The sequence below is a fragment of the Gnatocerus cornutus genome, chromosome 9 (genome assembly GCF_029298725.1).
Source record: "Gnatocerus cornutus isolate USDA-ARS CGAHR chromosome 9, icGnaCorn1.1, whole genome shotgun sequence".
Taxonomy (NCBI): domain Eukaryota; kingdom Metazoa; phylum Arthropoda; class Insecta; order Coleoptera; family Tenebrionidae; genus Gnatocerus; species Gnatocerus cornutus.
The window spans coordinates 1,837,248-1,853,855 of NC_142241.1; the positions used below are offsets into that span (position 1 = coordinate 1,837,248).

Consider the following 16,608-nt stretch of genomic DNA (forward strand, 5'->3'; position numbering starts at 1 on the left):
TAAATCCACATTTCTTCTAAAAAAATTGTATTCATTTCGGGAATAAATAAATCTCTCGATTAAAGATACTCTTGCTCCCTGCCATCGCGAATCATTTACAATGTCAGGATTAATATGAAGGTTTACTGCCTTAATGACTATTATCATTTTGTACAGGGAATTAAAAAAAAACGATACTTTGTTCAACTTAGCTCAACTTTAGCTCAACTATTCGGGCACAGTGTTTTCGCAAGAGCTTTTTCAATGAATAAACAATAATTTTACACAATACAATAATTTACACATTATTAGGTTTAGCCAAAAAAAAAAACAATTTCACGTTATTGAGTTTTAAAAAATAACTTCTTACTATCCTTACTGATAAAATAGCATTTTTTCCACAATTTTAAACACAATTTGCGTATAATAAAAAAAGACAATTGAAATATTTTTAACACATTTATATTAAAAAATATATATATTGAATGGTTCCAAAAACCCTCACAAATAGGTAAAATTACACTTTTAAGGCGTCGCGACGCCAAAACTATCGGTAATAAAGAACAAGTTTTTGCGTCATCTCCTAGTGCTTCTTCGACTATGTATTAGCGTATGTAATTTATTAAAATTTTACCTCTAAGACAATTTTAAGAGTGACCACAAATATTGCCGCACCCTGTATCAAAGATACAAAAATATTAATTCTCAATACACTTGCTACAAGTGTCTTCGATGTTTGTTGCCGAGAGCGGCCAGTTGGGTCTTTACCTGCTTTTACCCGATATCAGTTTATTACAATTGGGCGGAACGTCAGTGACCCCCTGCGAGCGGTCGTAAATTATGAGATTTGAATAAGATGATTTGCGTTAGTTGTACTGTTGGTTGCCTATTTTTAATTTGTTTTTTTTATTAATAACTTCAAAATTATAGCATAATGACAAAAACAAAAATGTCACCTCCATAGAGGTTTTAATTCTCCTCATGTTGGTATTTTTTTTAACTTCGTAGGTTGCTTCATATTCCTTAAAAACAAAAAATGGGAATTTCAGTTTTTAATTAATTAAAGTCAAATTTTTCACTTTTTCAAAATTCGAAGATGTCACCTCCATAGCTCTACTTGAGACGCATACATACAGAGGTCGAGCGATTTTTCAAAGTCTAAAATGCGCTTCAAAAACGAAAAATCGTAAGCCATATACCGAGTATATGCGTAGCGTAGAGCCTTAAGGCTAAAGTGGATTTAAAGTTCTTAAAAATAACTCCCCAAGTTAGATTTTTAATTTATTACGTCAAAACTGGAAACTAATGGCTTAATTTCATGTTGATTTGCGGCATTCTTGACGCGCATTTGGATAGTAATGCTTACCATCATCAAAACGATGATTAAACAGCATTTTTTGACGAAATTTGTTGTTTTGTTGAGAATACATTGTATTTTATCAAGAACCGTTCTGCGCTTCCTACTTTTTTGGTTAACTGATGTACTTACATGATTTTTTTGAACCGTTTGCTATTGTAAATTAAAATAATTAAAAGCAAATAATAATCTAATCTAGAGAACAAAAATTGGCCATCATCTCTTTCTGTAATAAACAGCAAGTTTGATAAAAGCTATTGACCAACTTTAATCGACAAAACTCTAGAAATTTAAAAAAGTACATTGATTTACAAGTCGAGGACAGTCAAAAACAAGTAACCAAAGATTGCAAGAATTTAAATATTTTTTTCAAGATATTTATTTATAAGTTTTCCCAAACACATTTTTAATTGCTTTTGGATGATTTGAAGTTTTGGGTTTTACAATCTTTTCTTGAAATGAAAATTATGGTGTTAGGTTCGACATTTTTCAAAACAAAACGGCTTATTGGTATCGTAAATGTGCAGGTCAAGCGCCCGTTTCCATAAAGTTTATGATCCGCTCATTACCAAATCCTCGGTAATCCCTTTTGGCAGCTGTCAATCAAAGGTGTTGTTAAAGTTGCATACTTTTCAAACACGAAATTTTCGGGCAGGCTCGTAGACCCTTAAGCCTCATTTCCACGGTCCGTTCTAGAGAGAACAGAATTTGATTTACGATGGAATTTGAGTTATTGCACCATATTTTGCGGTCAGAAAATTTGCAAATCCTATTGCACCCTTGGTTTACAATCCTCTGTTCCGATTCGGGCGGACAAGCTGGTTGAAACGCCGAACCACCACACGGACTGCTACATTTGATCGTAACCAAACAGTTTTAATTACTCCAATTCTTTTAATTTGAATACTAATTTTTTATCATAATGTTAATAAGGTAAATAACACATATAAATGTGGATTAATAAATATGCTGATAAATGTAGATGAACATACTTATTGCCTGCATTGATCATTGTATGAAAACAGGCGCGAATGAATGCAGGTAGGTACGTTTCTTATCTTTGTGAGTGGATTTACCCTTTTGAAATAACCGACAGGTCTGTATTTTTGTGGATTTGGTCAGTTATTACCTGAGGATTTGAATTTTTAATTTTGTTCTATGAATTAAATTTTCTGAATATTAGTGAAAGTTAACATACCAGACATATCCACGTAATAGGTAACTTGAAGTATAAATAAAATGAAATAGATTCATGACCATTCTGTTCTGGTTCAAATGCACGAACCATCTTGTCTGTTCGACGGACATTTCAACGCAGAACCAAGACAGAACGCACCGGACAGTTCAACAAAGAACGCACAGAATAATTGAAATTAGCCGCTCCTTTGGAGAAAACTTTCAATAAACAATGCATTTCAAAATTTTTGTATAATTAATCTCGTTAAATAGGAATAAAAAAATGTTACTGTATTTCAATTGATTATTCCTGACATTATTTTACTGGTGGAGAAGTTATTTTAACATCAAGCTAAATATTGCAATGAAATATACAAAATTATTGTATGAAAACAGGCGTGAATGGATACAGGTATGTAGGTTTCTTATCTCTGTGAGTGGATTTACCCTTTTGAAGAAACCGACAGGTAGTATTTTTGTGGATTTGGTCCGACTTATTACCTGAAGATTTGAATTTTTAATTTCGTTCTATAAATTGAATCTTTCTGACTTACGACGGTTTATATGAGAATTTACCTACAATATAAAGTTTACTGCTTTAATTGAACGAACTATCTTGTCTGTTCGACATCGGTTCGGCGGACATTTCAACACAGAACGCACAGTAATAAAATTGGCCGCATAGAATGAACCTAACTTATGAAATTATTTTGTACGTTCGAAAAACAGGGATTTTTGTATGCTTGGTCTGCGTTCTATGAATTGAATCTTTTGGATTTTGGTCAGAGATATTACCTGAAGATTTAAATTTTTAATTTTGTTCTATGAATTAAATTTTCTGAATATTAGTCAAAATTACCATAGCTGACATATCCACGTAATAAGTAACTTGAAGTATAAATAAAATGAAACAAATTTAAGAACATTCCGTACTAGTTCAACTGAACGAACGAACCATCTTGTCTGTTCGACATCGGTTCGGCGGACATTTCAACACAGAACCACGACAGAACGCACCGGACAGTTCGACAGAGAACCGAGACGAAACGCAGAGAACCTAATTAATTTTTTTTAATTGCACTTCATGATTGCTGACAATTGATTGGTAAAAATGAAAGTTATTTAACATCAAATAGTAGCTGCAGTTTTCAGATTATTACTTATGAAATGGCCAAAAAAAAGTTCAAATCATAAGATTTAAGGTCATTCTCAAATATCGAACTTAGCTTATTTGATAAGTAGCTATTTATTTCTCCTAAAAATTATAACACGTCGGACGAACAAGTTGGTTCTGTCCGTTCTGTCTTTGTTTTGTGTTGAAATGTCCGTCGAACCGATGTTCAGTGCAGAATTTATTTAACTTCATTGATCCTTCAAGTTTCTTATTTCGCAGATACGTTGTGTAAGTAAATTCTCCTAAAATCTATTTAGCAGATTTAATTTACAGGATTATATAAAAAATTTAACTCTCCAGGTAATAAACCTAACTAAATCCATAAGAATACAGAGGCCTGTCAATTATTTCAAAAGGGTTAATCCACTTACATAGATAAGAAACCTACCTGTATTTATCCACTTTTTTTCATGCAATGATTCTGTAAATTACAATGCAGGAAATAAATATCTGCATTTATCGCCATCTTTATTAAAATTAATCCACATTTATATGTGTTATTTACCTTATATTAACATATTATAAAAAATTAGTGTTCAAATTAAAAGAATTGGAGTAATTAAAACTGTTTAGTTGTCACCAAACGTAGCAGTCCGTGTGTTGGTTCGGCGTTTCAACCAGCTTGTCCGCCCGAATCGGAACAGAGGATTGTAAACCAAGGGTGCAATAGGATTTGCAAATTTTCTCACCGCAAAATATGGTGCAATAACTCAAATTCCATCGTAAATCAAATTCTGTTCTCTCTAGAACGGACCGTGGAAATGAGGCTTTAAACTCGCTTTGGTGTGACGCCTTTTTAGATCAAAAAATCCTGGGTTATCTTGTTAACAACAGCATTGCTGCGAGTATTAGGCATTTCCCGATAAGAAAATTGTTACGATCATGACTTTCAATTTGCTTCGTTTTTCTTGCAAAGTCATGCGGTCATAAATATGATGCAAGAATCTTTCAACGTACTTTAAGAGATAAGGCTAATTTTGTATGTGAATCAAAAGATAAAGTCCTTAAAAATGTAGTTATCACCAATAAAACGATCAATTGCTAGGTTTGTGTGTGCCTGAAACCACTAAAATTAGAAAAATGGCCGCAAATATTTTCTTCACGTTACCCGGAGGCCTAAAAATGCCGGCTCTCGGTCTAGGAACTTGGCAAGTAAGTGTCAAACCAACAATAACCGCTCAATTCCTTGATTTCTATGGCAGGCTAAAGACGAAAATGAACTGAAAGCAGCCCTAAATGTGGCCCTAGAGGCCGGTTATCGCCACATAGACACCGCTGCTGCCTATGAAAATGAGCACATAATCGGCGACGTGTTAAAACAGTGGTTCATTTCAGGAAAACTAAAACGAGAAGACGTCTTCATCACTACAAAACTGCCACTGCAAGGAATTCACCCGGACCGCGTGGAATTTTTCATGAAGAAGTCTTTAAAAAACCTGCAGCTTGATTACGTTGATTTGTATTTAATTCATTTTGCGATGGGTGTCGAGTGCGATTTAGCTACCGGTGCTCCCAAATTAGCCAACAACCAAGTCATTCCAGAGCCTAAAAACGATCACGCTGCTATTTGGAAGGTACGTCGATTTTACGCTCATACAGGGTGATTTTTAAAAATTTTTATTTATGAACCCATTTCAAAAATTAAGAAAACAAATTTAATGGTTTTTAATATACCATAAACTGATGATTTTAGAATTTTTCTAAATGGTATTAGTATCTTTTGGGCGATATTCAACTTTCTTATTTTTTTTTCATAATTTGGAAGAAATTAATTTTCTTGATTCAAAAATGTGTAATATGTTCTACTTTTACAAAAAAATTTTTTAAAAAAATATCAAAATTGAAAAAATAGGCAATAAAAGTTAATAAAATCTAAATTTATGGTGTCAATTGTGCAATGAAAAAAATCGCGATGGCGTTTCAACAGTATTTTAATTAAATTAGATAGATGTTTTCTCTGATTTGTAATTATCATCGTCTTTTATTATCAATAATTTCAAAAAAGATTGCCAATATTTTCTCTTATTTCCTGCGTTTTGACATTACAATAACGGTATTGTATCATTTGACAGGAACGCACCTAGATTTTATTAACTTTTATTGCCTAAATTTTTTCATTTTTGATAATTTTTGATAATTGATAATTAAAGTTAACAGAGCTAAACAAATAAATAGAAATTTTTGAATTTTGATTTTGCCCTAAAAGTAAATATTTAAAAAAAAATTTCTTTTTTCTCAAAAATTTTGAAAATTGTCAATAAACGTGTCAGAATAATTAGCAAAAGAACGAAATATCATGCTCGTGGTTTTAAAATTAATAATTTGGTCGAATTTTACAGAAAACTATGGAAATTTTGATTCATAGCTTTAAAAATACTTTTCTAAAATCTCTTTCTTGGTGTAAAACATTGTGCATTGGTGAAGTTTGAAAGTAAAAACAGTTTTAAATTTCATTGTTCTAGCATAATGATTATCAGCCCTAAGCAATTACTTGCAAATTTTTGAATTTTGGCTTCATCCTTAAAGTAAATATATTTTAAGTTCTTTCTTTTTGCTTTACAATTTTGTACTTTGCTACAGGCATCAAAGGTGTCAAAAGTAGTAAAACTGCGATATTGCATTCTCGTGACGTTAAAATTACTAAAAAAGTCAAATTATACATCAGATTATAGCTTGACAAATAAAATTTTCTAAAATCCTTTTTTAACAGCTAAAATTCTGTGTGCTTTGGTGAAGTTTGCAAACGCATCGAGAGTAGAAATATTTGCAAATATTATTGTTCTAGGCATTAAGGTTATTAAAACTACGTAATTAATTAGAAATTTTGAAATTTTAATTGAATATTTTTAAAATTTTTCGTTTTTCTTTAAAAGTTTTGCAATTTGGTAACAATCATACGCTTGTAAAAAGTAGTTTTACTTCTAATTTTCATTCTTTTGGCGTTAAAACTGCTAAGATAATCGACAAATAAAAAAACTATGCAAATCTTGATTAGTTCGATTTTTTTTATAGTTTCAAAATTTTGCCTAAATTTTTTCATTTTTGATATTTTTTGTAAAAGTAGAACATACTAAACATTTCTGAATAAAGAAAATTAATATCTCCCAAATTATGAAAAAAAATATATGGGTGCCAATTTAAAATAAGAAAGTTGAATAAGACATTTTGAAAAATTCTAAAATTATCAGTTTATCGTAAATTAACAACCATTTCATTTGATTCAGAAATGTGTAATAGGTTATACTTTTAGAAAAAAATATTTAAAAAAAATATCAAAATTGAAAAAATAGGCAATAAAAGTTAATAAAATTCATGGTGTCAATTGTGCAATGAAAAAAATCGCGATGGCGTTTCAACAGTATTTTAATTAAATTAAGTAGATTTTTTTTCTGATTTGTAATTATCATCGTCTTTTGTTATCAATAATTTCAAAAAAGATTGCCAATCTTTTCTGTTATTTCCTGCTTTTTGACATTACAACGGTATTGTATCATTTGACGCACCTAGATTTTATTAACTTTTATTGCCTAAATTTTTTCATTTTTGATAATTTTTGATAATTGATAATTAAAGTTAACAAAGCTCAGCAAATAAATAGAAATTTTTGAATTTTGATTTTGCCCTAAAAAAAAATCTTTTTTCTCAAAAATTTTGAAAATTGTCAATAAACGTGTCAGAATAATTAGCAAAAAACGAAATATCATGCTCGTGGTTTTAAAATTAATACTTTGGTCGAATTTTACAGAAAACTATGGAAATTTTGATTCATAGCTTTAAAAATACTTTTCTAAAATCTCTTTCTTGGTGTAAAACATTGTGCATTGGTGAAGTTTGAAAGTAAAAACAGTTTTAAATTTCATTGTTCTAGCATAATGATTATCAGCCCTAAGCAATAACTTGCAAATTTTTGAATTTTGGCTTCATCCTTAAAGTAAATATATTTTAAGTTCTTTCTTTTTGCTTTACAATTTTGTACTTTGCTACAGGCATCAAAGGTGTCAAAAGTAGTAAAACTGCGATATTGCATTCTCGTGACGTTAAAATTACTAAAAAAGTCAAATTATACAGAGATTATAGCTTGACAAATAAAATTTTCTAAAATCCTTTTTTTACAGCTAAAATTCTGTGTGCTTTGGTGAAGTTTGCAAACGCATCGAGAGTAGAAATATTTGCAAATATTATTGTTCTAGGCATTAAGGTTATTAAAACTACGTAATTAATTAGAAATTTTGAAATTTTAATTGAATATTTTTAAAAATTTTCGTTTTTCTTTAAAAGTTTTGCAATTTGGTAACAATCATACGCTTGTAAAAAGTAGTTTTACTTCTAATTTTCATTCTTTTGGCGTTAAAACTGCTAAGATAATCGACAAATAAAAAAACTATGCAAATCTTGATTAGTTCGATTTTTTTATAGTTTCAAAATTTTGCCTAAATTTTTTCATTTTTGATATTTTTTGTAAAAGTAGAACATACTAAACATTTCTGAATAAAGAAAATTAATATCTCCCAAATTATGAAAAAAAATATATGGGTGCCAATTTAAAATAAGAAAGTTGAATAAGACATTTTGAAAAATTCTAAAATTATCAGTTTATCGTAAATTAACAACCATTTCATTTGATTCAGAAATGTGTAATAGGTTATACTTTTAGAAAAAAATATTTAAAAAAAATATCAAAATTGAAAAAATAGGCAATAAAACTTAATAAAATTCATGGTGTCAATTGTGCAATGAAAAAAATCGCGATGGCGTTTCAACAGTATTTTAATTAAATTAAGTAGATTTTTTTTCTGATTTGTAATTATCATCGTCTTTTGTTATCAATAATTTCAAAAAAGATTGCCAATCTTTTCTGTTATTTCCTGCTTTTTGACATTACAACGGTATTGTATCATTTGACGCACCTAGATTTTATTAACTTTTATTGCCTAAATTTTTTCATTTTTGATAATTTTTGATAATTGATAATTAAAGTTAACAAAGCTCAGCAAATAAATAGAAATTTTTGAATTTTGATTTTGCCCTAAAAAAAAATCTTTTTTCTCAAAAATTTTGAAAATTGTCAATAAACGTGTCAGAATAATTAGCAAAAAACGAAATATCATGCTCGTGGTTTTAAAATTAATACTTTGGTCGAATTTTACAGAAAACTATGGAAATTTTTATTCATAGCGCTAAAAATACTTTTCTAAAATCTCTTTCTTGGTGTAAAACATTGTACATTGGTGAAGTTTGAAAGTAAAAACAGTTTTAAATTTCATTGTTCTAGCATAATGATTATCAGCCCTAAGCAATAACTTGCAAATTTTTGAATTTTGGCTTCATCCTTAAAGTAAATATTTTTTAAGTTCTTTCTGTTTGCTTTACAATTTTGTACTTTGCTACAGGCAACAAAGGTGCCAAAGGTAGTAAAACTGCGAAATTGCATTCTCGTGACGTTAAAATTAATAAAAAAGTCAAATTATACTTCAGATTATAGCTTGACAAATAAAATTTTCTAAAATCTCTTTTTTAACAGCTAAAATTCTGTGTGCTTTGGTGAAGTTTGCAAGCGCATCGAGAGTAGAAATATTTGCAAATATTATTGTTCTAGGCATTAAGGTTATTAAAACTACGTAATTAACTAGAAATTTTGAAATTTTAATTGAATATTTTTAAAAATTTTCGTTTTTCTTTAAAAGTTTTGCAATTTGGTAACAATCATACGCTTGTAAAAAGTAGTTTTACTTCTAATTTTCATTCTTTTGGCGTTAAAACTGCTAAGATAATCGACAAATAAAAAAAACTATGCAAATCTTGATTAGTTCGATTGTTTTTTATAGTTCTTGTTTCAAAATTTTGCCTAAATTTTTTCATTTTTGATATATTTTTTTAAATTTTTTGTAAAAGTAGAACAATACTACACATTTCTGAATCAAGAAAATTAATATCTTCCACAAGATACTAAGACATTTTGAAAAATTCTAAAATTATCGACCATTTCATTTGTTTTTAAAATTTTTGAAATCGGTTTATAAGTAAAAAATTTACAACGCCTGCCGTTTTTAAAAAATCACCCTGTATTTAATTTAAGCGTTTTCTTAGAAAATGGAGGAGCAAGTCGAAGCTGGTAGGACAAAAACCATCGGATTGTCTAATTTCAACATATCCCAGATACAAACCGTCTTAAATAACGCAAAAATCAAACCAGCGAATTTGCAAGTCGAGCTTCATGTGTACTTGCAACAAACGCAACTTGTTGATTTCTGCAAGAAGAATGAGATTACAGTCGTGGCATTTTCACCCTTGGGATCTCCTGGATACAACAATTTCTTGAAGCAGATGGGAAAAGAGTAAGACGAAGCAAATTTCAAGTTACGATCGCAACTACTTTCTTGTAGGGAAAAAGAGCTGCCTAATATCCTCGGCGATGCTGTTGTTAGCAAGATAGCGAAAAAACACTCAAAGACTCCGGCGCAGATTCTTTTGCGATTTTTGATCCAGAAGGGAATCGCGCCTATTCCTAAAAGCGTTTCGCCTAAGCGACTTCAGGAAAATATTAGAGTGTTTGATTTTAGTCTGGACGAGGGTGATATGAGAGAGTTGAGCAGTCTGGATGTTGGGGAGACAGCTAGGGCCAATGATTTCAAGTTGTTTGGGTAAATAGTGGATTAATTGGGATTAGGATGAATTTATGACATTTATTTTTTAGCGTACACAATCATCCAGACTATCCGTGGTAAAAGGAAAGGCCTAAAGTTGTGCAATAATTCATAATAAAAACTTGTTTTTGACGTTTTTTAACAAAAAATAAATAATAATTTGAATACAGGTGTCCCAGAACTCGCGCCGCTGTAAAAGCAACAATTTTGATCTAAAATTTCGAAACTAAAATTTTTTAGCTTAAAAAATAATCGTCGAAAAAACGGTACCCAATCCCAAAGCTAAAAAGAATTTGAAAATTGGTAATTGTGGACCAAGGTATTAAAATTTGAAAAAATAAAAGTATAAAAGAGTATAAAATGTTACTTCTGGCGTCTTAAAAAATAGTGCAGAAACAACCGAAAAAAGACTAAAACCCTTCAAAAAGCGTTAATTTTTATGCACTCCAAAAGTACTCAAATATCTGTAGACTACCAAAAATTGGGCACTCGAAAAAACTGTTGAAATCTCTCAAAATAATGTAAAATTTCCTCAAAGAAAAAAATTAGTTTTTAGACATTCCAAATGGCTTTTTACTTCTGGACTAACTCTGGGAACATCGAGTAAAAAAAATCGATGTTAAACTCAATTTCGACAAAAGCACAATTACATCGATCTCCGATACATGCATTTTGAAAAATAATAAATAAAAATTTCAATATAGCATAGTGTGAAAAACAAAAATAATTAAAATTCTCAATAAAGCAACAAAATAATAAACAAATACGAGAAAAACAAGAATAAATAAAAACCTAATAATAAACAAACTAATAAGTAAATAAAATTACAAAAAAAATAACAAATTCGAGATTAATAAGAATAAACAAAATTCAAAAATATAACTTCCTTAAATTAAATTCCAGTTTTCTTTATTTAGACCGCAGCACAAGTAAATCCCGCCTTGCTTTGGTTCTATTCGTTGACAACCATCCAAACGAAATGTCACCAAAATCAAGAGTGTAAAATAAAAATCATCGATTTTTAATGATACATCGAAATTAAAAATATTTTCCTATGTATTAAAAATCGATGTTTTTTTGGCGAAATCGATATTAATAAAAAATCGATGTAAAAGTCCCAGATTTATTCTGGACCAGGGCATTTGGCGTGTTAAAAATCAAGGCAGAATCTAACATATTTAGCTGTTTGCCCAAAAGCAAACAACCGAAAAAGACATAAAATCCTTCAAAAATAATAATTTTTTATGCGCCCAAAAATACTCAAAAATCAATAGACCACCAAAAAATTAGTACCTTGGAAAACTGTCAAATCATCAAAAATCAAGCCTAATTAGTAAAGTTTAATTACATTAAAAGTACCCAAAAAAGACCCAAAATGTTTTTTTTTATTTCTGGACCAAGCCAATTGAAACATGTAAAAATCAATGAAAAGAGCCAAAAATCTTATTCAAATTTATTATGTTTTCGACACCTCAAAATGGATTTCTATTTATCGAACTGGACTTTACAGCACTTTAAAAAAAAATTCAGATATTAAGTACCCCAAAATGGCTTTCATTTTCTACACAATTTTTGGCAAAATGAAACCTAAATGACCTTCTGCTTCATCTTTAATCAATATTCTGCCTCTACATGTGGACAAAAGGGTAAAACTCAACCCTCAACCTAACTAACGACAATTATTATTAATTTCAACCTTTAATAGAAATGTAGCCTCATAAGCTTGACATCAAAAAATCACAAATAAATCACTTATCGCGCATAGCCCCACCACCTTCGAGAGGGTGGCAATCTCAACCCCTTTCCACAACGTTCAACTTTTTTCAAAAAAACTTTAATTTAGTCTGATGACATTGCTCTAAAAATTATTATCAGCCCTTAGAGGTGTAATTGTTAAAAAGGGAAATAGCCATCTGTTATGTTAATTAGCACCTATTAGGAATGAAAGTGTTTAATTTCCTTTAATTTAATTTAATTTAATTTACCTCGCTCTTTATTTGATATACAATATGAAATGTACAAGGTGTTTATATTCCTAGCATCAAGGGTGGCTATGAAATGTCAAAGAAATTTGCCGCTCATTACAAATATGGGTTTCGATTTGTCAACTGACATTTACAGTTAACCTCAAACATGAAGCAAAGTAAGTTTTGAGAAATAAACTATTCCAAATGCAATTTAAAACTTGAAAATTGAAAACTTGGGCACAAAACCATAACCAAAACGTCATTGAAGTAAGTAACATTATGAATAATTTTCAAGATAGTTATATTCACTATGTAAACAAAGCGGCAAAATAGTGTACGACAGGAATTCCAAAGCCACGCTTGATGCTAGAAACATTTATAAACACCTTGTATTTGGCTACATAAGTCGGTCCGCCATTTTGCAGACTTTCAAAATGCAGTTTGTCCATTTTTTCACAAATTGAGATATTGGGGCCATTTTGTTTTTTGCGAAATTCTTTTCTATTCTAGTCCTGAAATTTATGTGCAAATACAATGTGTTTATAAATGTATCTAGCATCTAGGGTAGCTATGAAATGTCAAATAAATTTGCCGCTCGTTACTAATATGGGTTTAGACTTTTCAACTTCAACTTTTCAAATTGAACAATTTTAACGGTAACGCTGTCAAATTTGGTACAATTGTTACTTTAGAGGCGTTTATTAAGCGTACAAAATTACAAAATTTTAGATGACGAATTGCAAATTTTAGAATTTTTTTATTTCTAGACTAAGAAGAACTTAAAGTTCACATTTTAAAAAAATCTATAAATTCAACAATTTTATCGATAATGTTCTCAAATTTAGTGGACTTGTTAACTAAAAGGCATTTCTGAAGTGTACAGAATTTTATATCACAAATTACGAATTTTAGAATTTTTCATGTATAGGAGAGTCGAAATTTAGATTTTTTCTAAAATTCTGCAAAATCGACAATTTTGATACTAATGCTGTCAAAGTTGGTAAACTTGTTAGATAACAGGCGTTTATTAAGTGTACAAAATTACAGAAATTTAGATCAGGAATTGCGAAATTTAGAAATTCATACTTCGATTAGGAAAAGCTCAAAATTTATTTTTTTTTAAATTCTGTAAATTGAACAATTTTACCGCTAAGTCTGTCAAGTTTGGTAGACGTGTTACTAAAGCGGCGTTAATTAAGTGTACGAAATTACAGACATTTAGATCACGAATTCCGAATTTTAGAAATTTTCATTTCGACAAGAAAGAACTCAAAATTCAATTTTTTTTTAATTCTATAAATTCAACAATTTTACCCAATCCTGTCAAATTTTGGATACTTTTTACTTAGGAGACGTATATTAAGATTACCAAATTACAAAATTTAGACCACAAATTGCGAATTTTAGAAATTTTCATTTCGACTAAAAAAAACTCGAAAATCATATTTTTTTAAAATTCTATAAATTGAACAATTTTAACGGTAACGCTGTCAAATTTGATACAATTGTTACTTTAGAGGCGTTTATTAAATGTACAAAATTACAAAATTTTAGATCACGAATTGCAAATTTTAGAATTTTTTATTTCTAGACTAGGAAGAACACAATGTTCACATTTTAAAACAATCTGTAAATTCAACAATTTTATCGCTAATTTTCTTAAATTTAGTGGACTTGTTACCTTAAAGGCGTTTCTTAAGTGTACGAAATTGCAGAATTTTATATCACAAATTACGAATTTTAGAATTTTTCATGTATAGCAAGGAGTCGAAATTTAGATTTTTTCTAAAATCCTGCAAATTCGAAAATTTTGATACTAATGCTGTCAAAGTTGGTAGACTTGTTAGATAACGGGCGTATATTAAATGTACAAAATTACAGAAATTTTAGACCACAAATTGCGAATTTTTTAAATTTTCATTTTGACTAGGAAGATTCCAAAATTCAATATTTTTTTTTAATTCTGTAAATTGAACAATTTTAACGCTAAGGCTGCCAAATTTGGTAAACTTGTTAATTTAGAGACTTTTATTAAGTGTACAAAATTACAGAATTTTAGATCACGAATTGGCAATTTTAGATTTTAGATTTTTTTAAAGATCCAGTAAATTAGACAATTTTAATACTAATGCTGTCAAATTTGGTAGACTTGCTTTTTAACAAGCGTTTATTAGGTGTACGAAATTACAAAATTTTAGACCACAAATTGCAAATTTTAGAAATTTTCATTTCGACTAGAAAAAGCTCGAAGGCTGTCATTTGGTAACTCTAAAAAAAAAAACAATAGAAAAATGATACAAGACGTTTATAAATGTTTCCAGCATCAAGGGGGGCTTTGGAATTTCTGTCATGCGCTATTTTGCCGCTTTGCTTTCATAGTGAACATAACTATGTTCACAACTATTTCAAATGTCACTTTACGTCTACGACTTTTCAGTTACGGTTTTGTGGCAAAATTTTAGATTTTCAGGCTTCAAACCACAAATTAAACAGTTTGTTTTCAAAACTAACTTTGTTCAATGATTGAGGTTATCTACAAATGTCAATTGAAAAATCTAAACTCACATTTATAAAGAGCGGCAAATTTATTTGACATTTCATAGCCACCCTTGATGCTAGAAACATTTATAAACACCTTGTATCTGGATGCAGAGGCGGATTAAGGTCAATTTAGGCCCCGGGCACAAGAGGTTTTTTATTTTTTTCTTGTTTTTGTTCCGTTTAGATTCTCTATAAACTTTCTAGATTTTCTTTTTTTATTATTTTGCACTTAATGGAGTTGACTATCCTAAAAAAATCATGCAATTACAACAAAATTTTAGTACCTTCGAAAAGATAATGCGTTATAAATGCACTGTATATAATTTTGTCCAGAATGCTTTAGTTTGTAATATACCGAGTGTTAAAGTGTCGCATGCATAGGCTGAAAAAATAATCTAGAAATGTTAACGATACTTATAGAAATTATACAAGGTGTTTATAAATGTTTCTAGCATCAAGGGTGGCTATGAAATGTCAAAGTTTAGATTTTTCAAATGACATTTGTAGTTAACCTCAATCATTGAACAAAGTTAGTTTTGAAAACAAACTGTTTAATTTGTGGTTTGAAGCCTAAAAATCTAAAATTAAAATCTAAAAGTAAACGTAGTTATATTCACTATGAAAACAAAGCGGCAAAATAGCGCATGACAGGAATTCCAAAGCCCCCTCTTGATGCTAGAAACATTTATAAACACCTTGTAGAACATAATTTTCCTCATTTTATTGCCACATGTTTAAAAATGCAAGTTATTTCTTAAAAGAGCTGCAGATTTTATTCATTTTTAAAAATATGCAATTAAGGACAAACTACTCTTTGAAATAGTTTGCTTCTGTTTCTGCTTCTTCTGCTTCTCCTCACATTTTCTCTAGATTCTGTGTATTTTTCATGTTTTAGATGTTTTGTTTTATATTTTTCTTTACTGGGTTTTGCGGACACAATTAAAGTACTAATAGTACTCCTGTGTAAATTTTCAAAAATTTTTGGGTGCAAATCAGGCTTTCAAATCTTTAGGGAGAAAATCAGGGGAAAATTGAATGTAGCGATTTTTGAGGTTAACACGTTGTCAAAGTTGAGTGTATTAATCAATAATTAATTAAACATTTGGTGCTACAGGAAGTTTTTAATAGAGATTTAACAAGTTTTGGCAATGTTGTGCAGGATGTTTCTAGCATCAAGGGTGGCTATGAAATGTCAAAGAAATTTGCCGCTCATTACAAATGTGAGTTTCGATTTGTCAGCTGACATTTGCAGTTAACCTCAAACATGATGCAAAGTAAGTTTTGAGAAATAAACTATTCCAGTTGCAATTTAAAACTTGAAAATTGAAAACTTGGGCACAAAACCATAACCAAAACGTCATTGAAGTAAGTAACATTATGAATAATTTTCAAGATAGTTATATTCACTATGTAAATAAAGCGGCAAAATAGTGTACGACAGGAATTCCAAAGCCACGCTTGATGCTAGAATCATTTATAAACACCTTGTACTATATTTCAGAATGATTGACATCTCAGTGTGCCTTGGAAATTGCAATTTATGTTGGCAGAATCTTCTAATATCAGCGTATTTAGTGTTTTTAGATTTATATTTATCCCTATGTGTATGTAATGTGTGTCATGTCAACTTAGAATCTGATTCATCATTCATCCATTGGCTTAAAAAAGTAATTTACTTCATAACCTCAAAATGTTACATTGACAGTTTTAGAACCAAAATGCTAAAAGTCGTTCACATTGCTAGAGGCGTTTTACACAGACATGGCCAAC

The 16,608-nt window shown here is 29.8% G+C and overlaps 1 protein-coding gene across 1 annotated transcript; it reads left to right on the top strand.

Annotated features, from left to right (window-relative positions):
- Positions 1-4,674: 4,674 nt before the first annotated feature.
- Positions 4,675-10,487, top strand: LOC148167712 (aldo-keto reductase family 1 member A1-like). Its single transcript, XM_088045043.1, has 5 exons — positions 4,675-4,838; positions 4,889-5,260; positions 9,774-10,021; positions 10,070-10,327; positions 10,381-10,487. Exons 1-5 carry the CDS (start codon positions 4,767-4,769, stop codon positions 10,409-10,411), a joined length of 981 nt encoding a protein of 326 aa, XP_087901169.1. The 5' UTR covers positions 4,675-4,766; the 3' UTR covers positions 10,412-10,487.
- The last annotated feature ends 6,121 nt before the right edge of the window (positions 10,488-16,608 follow it).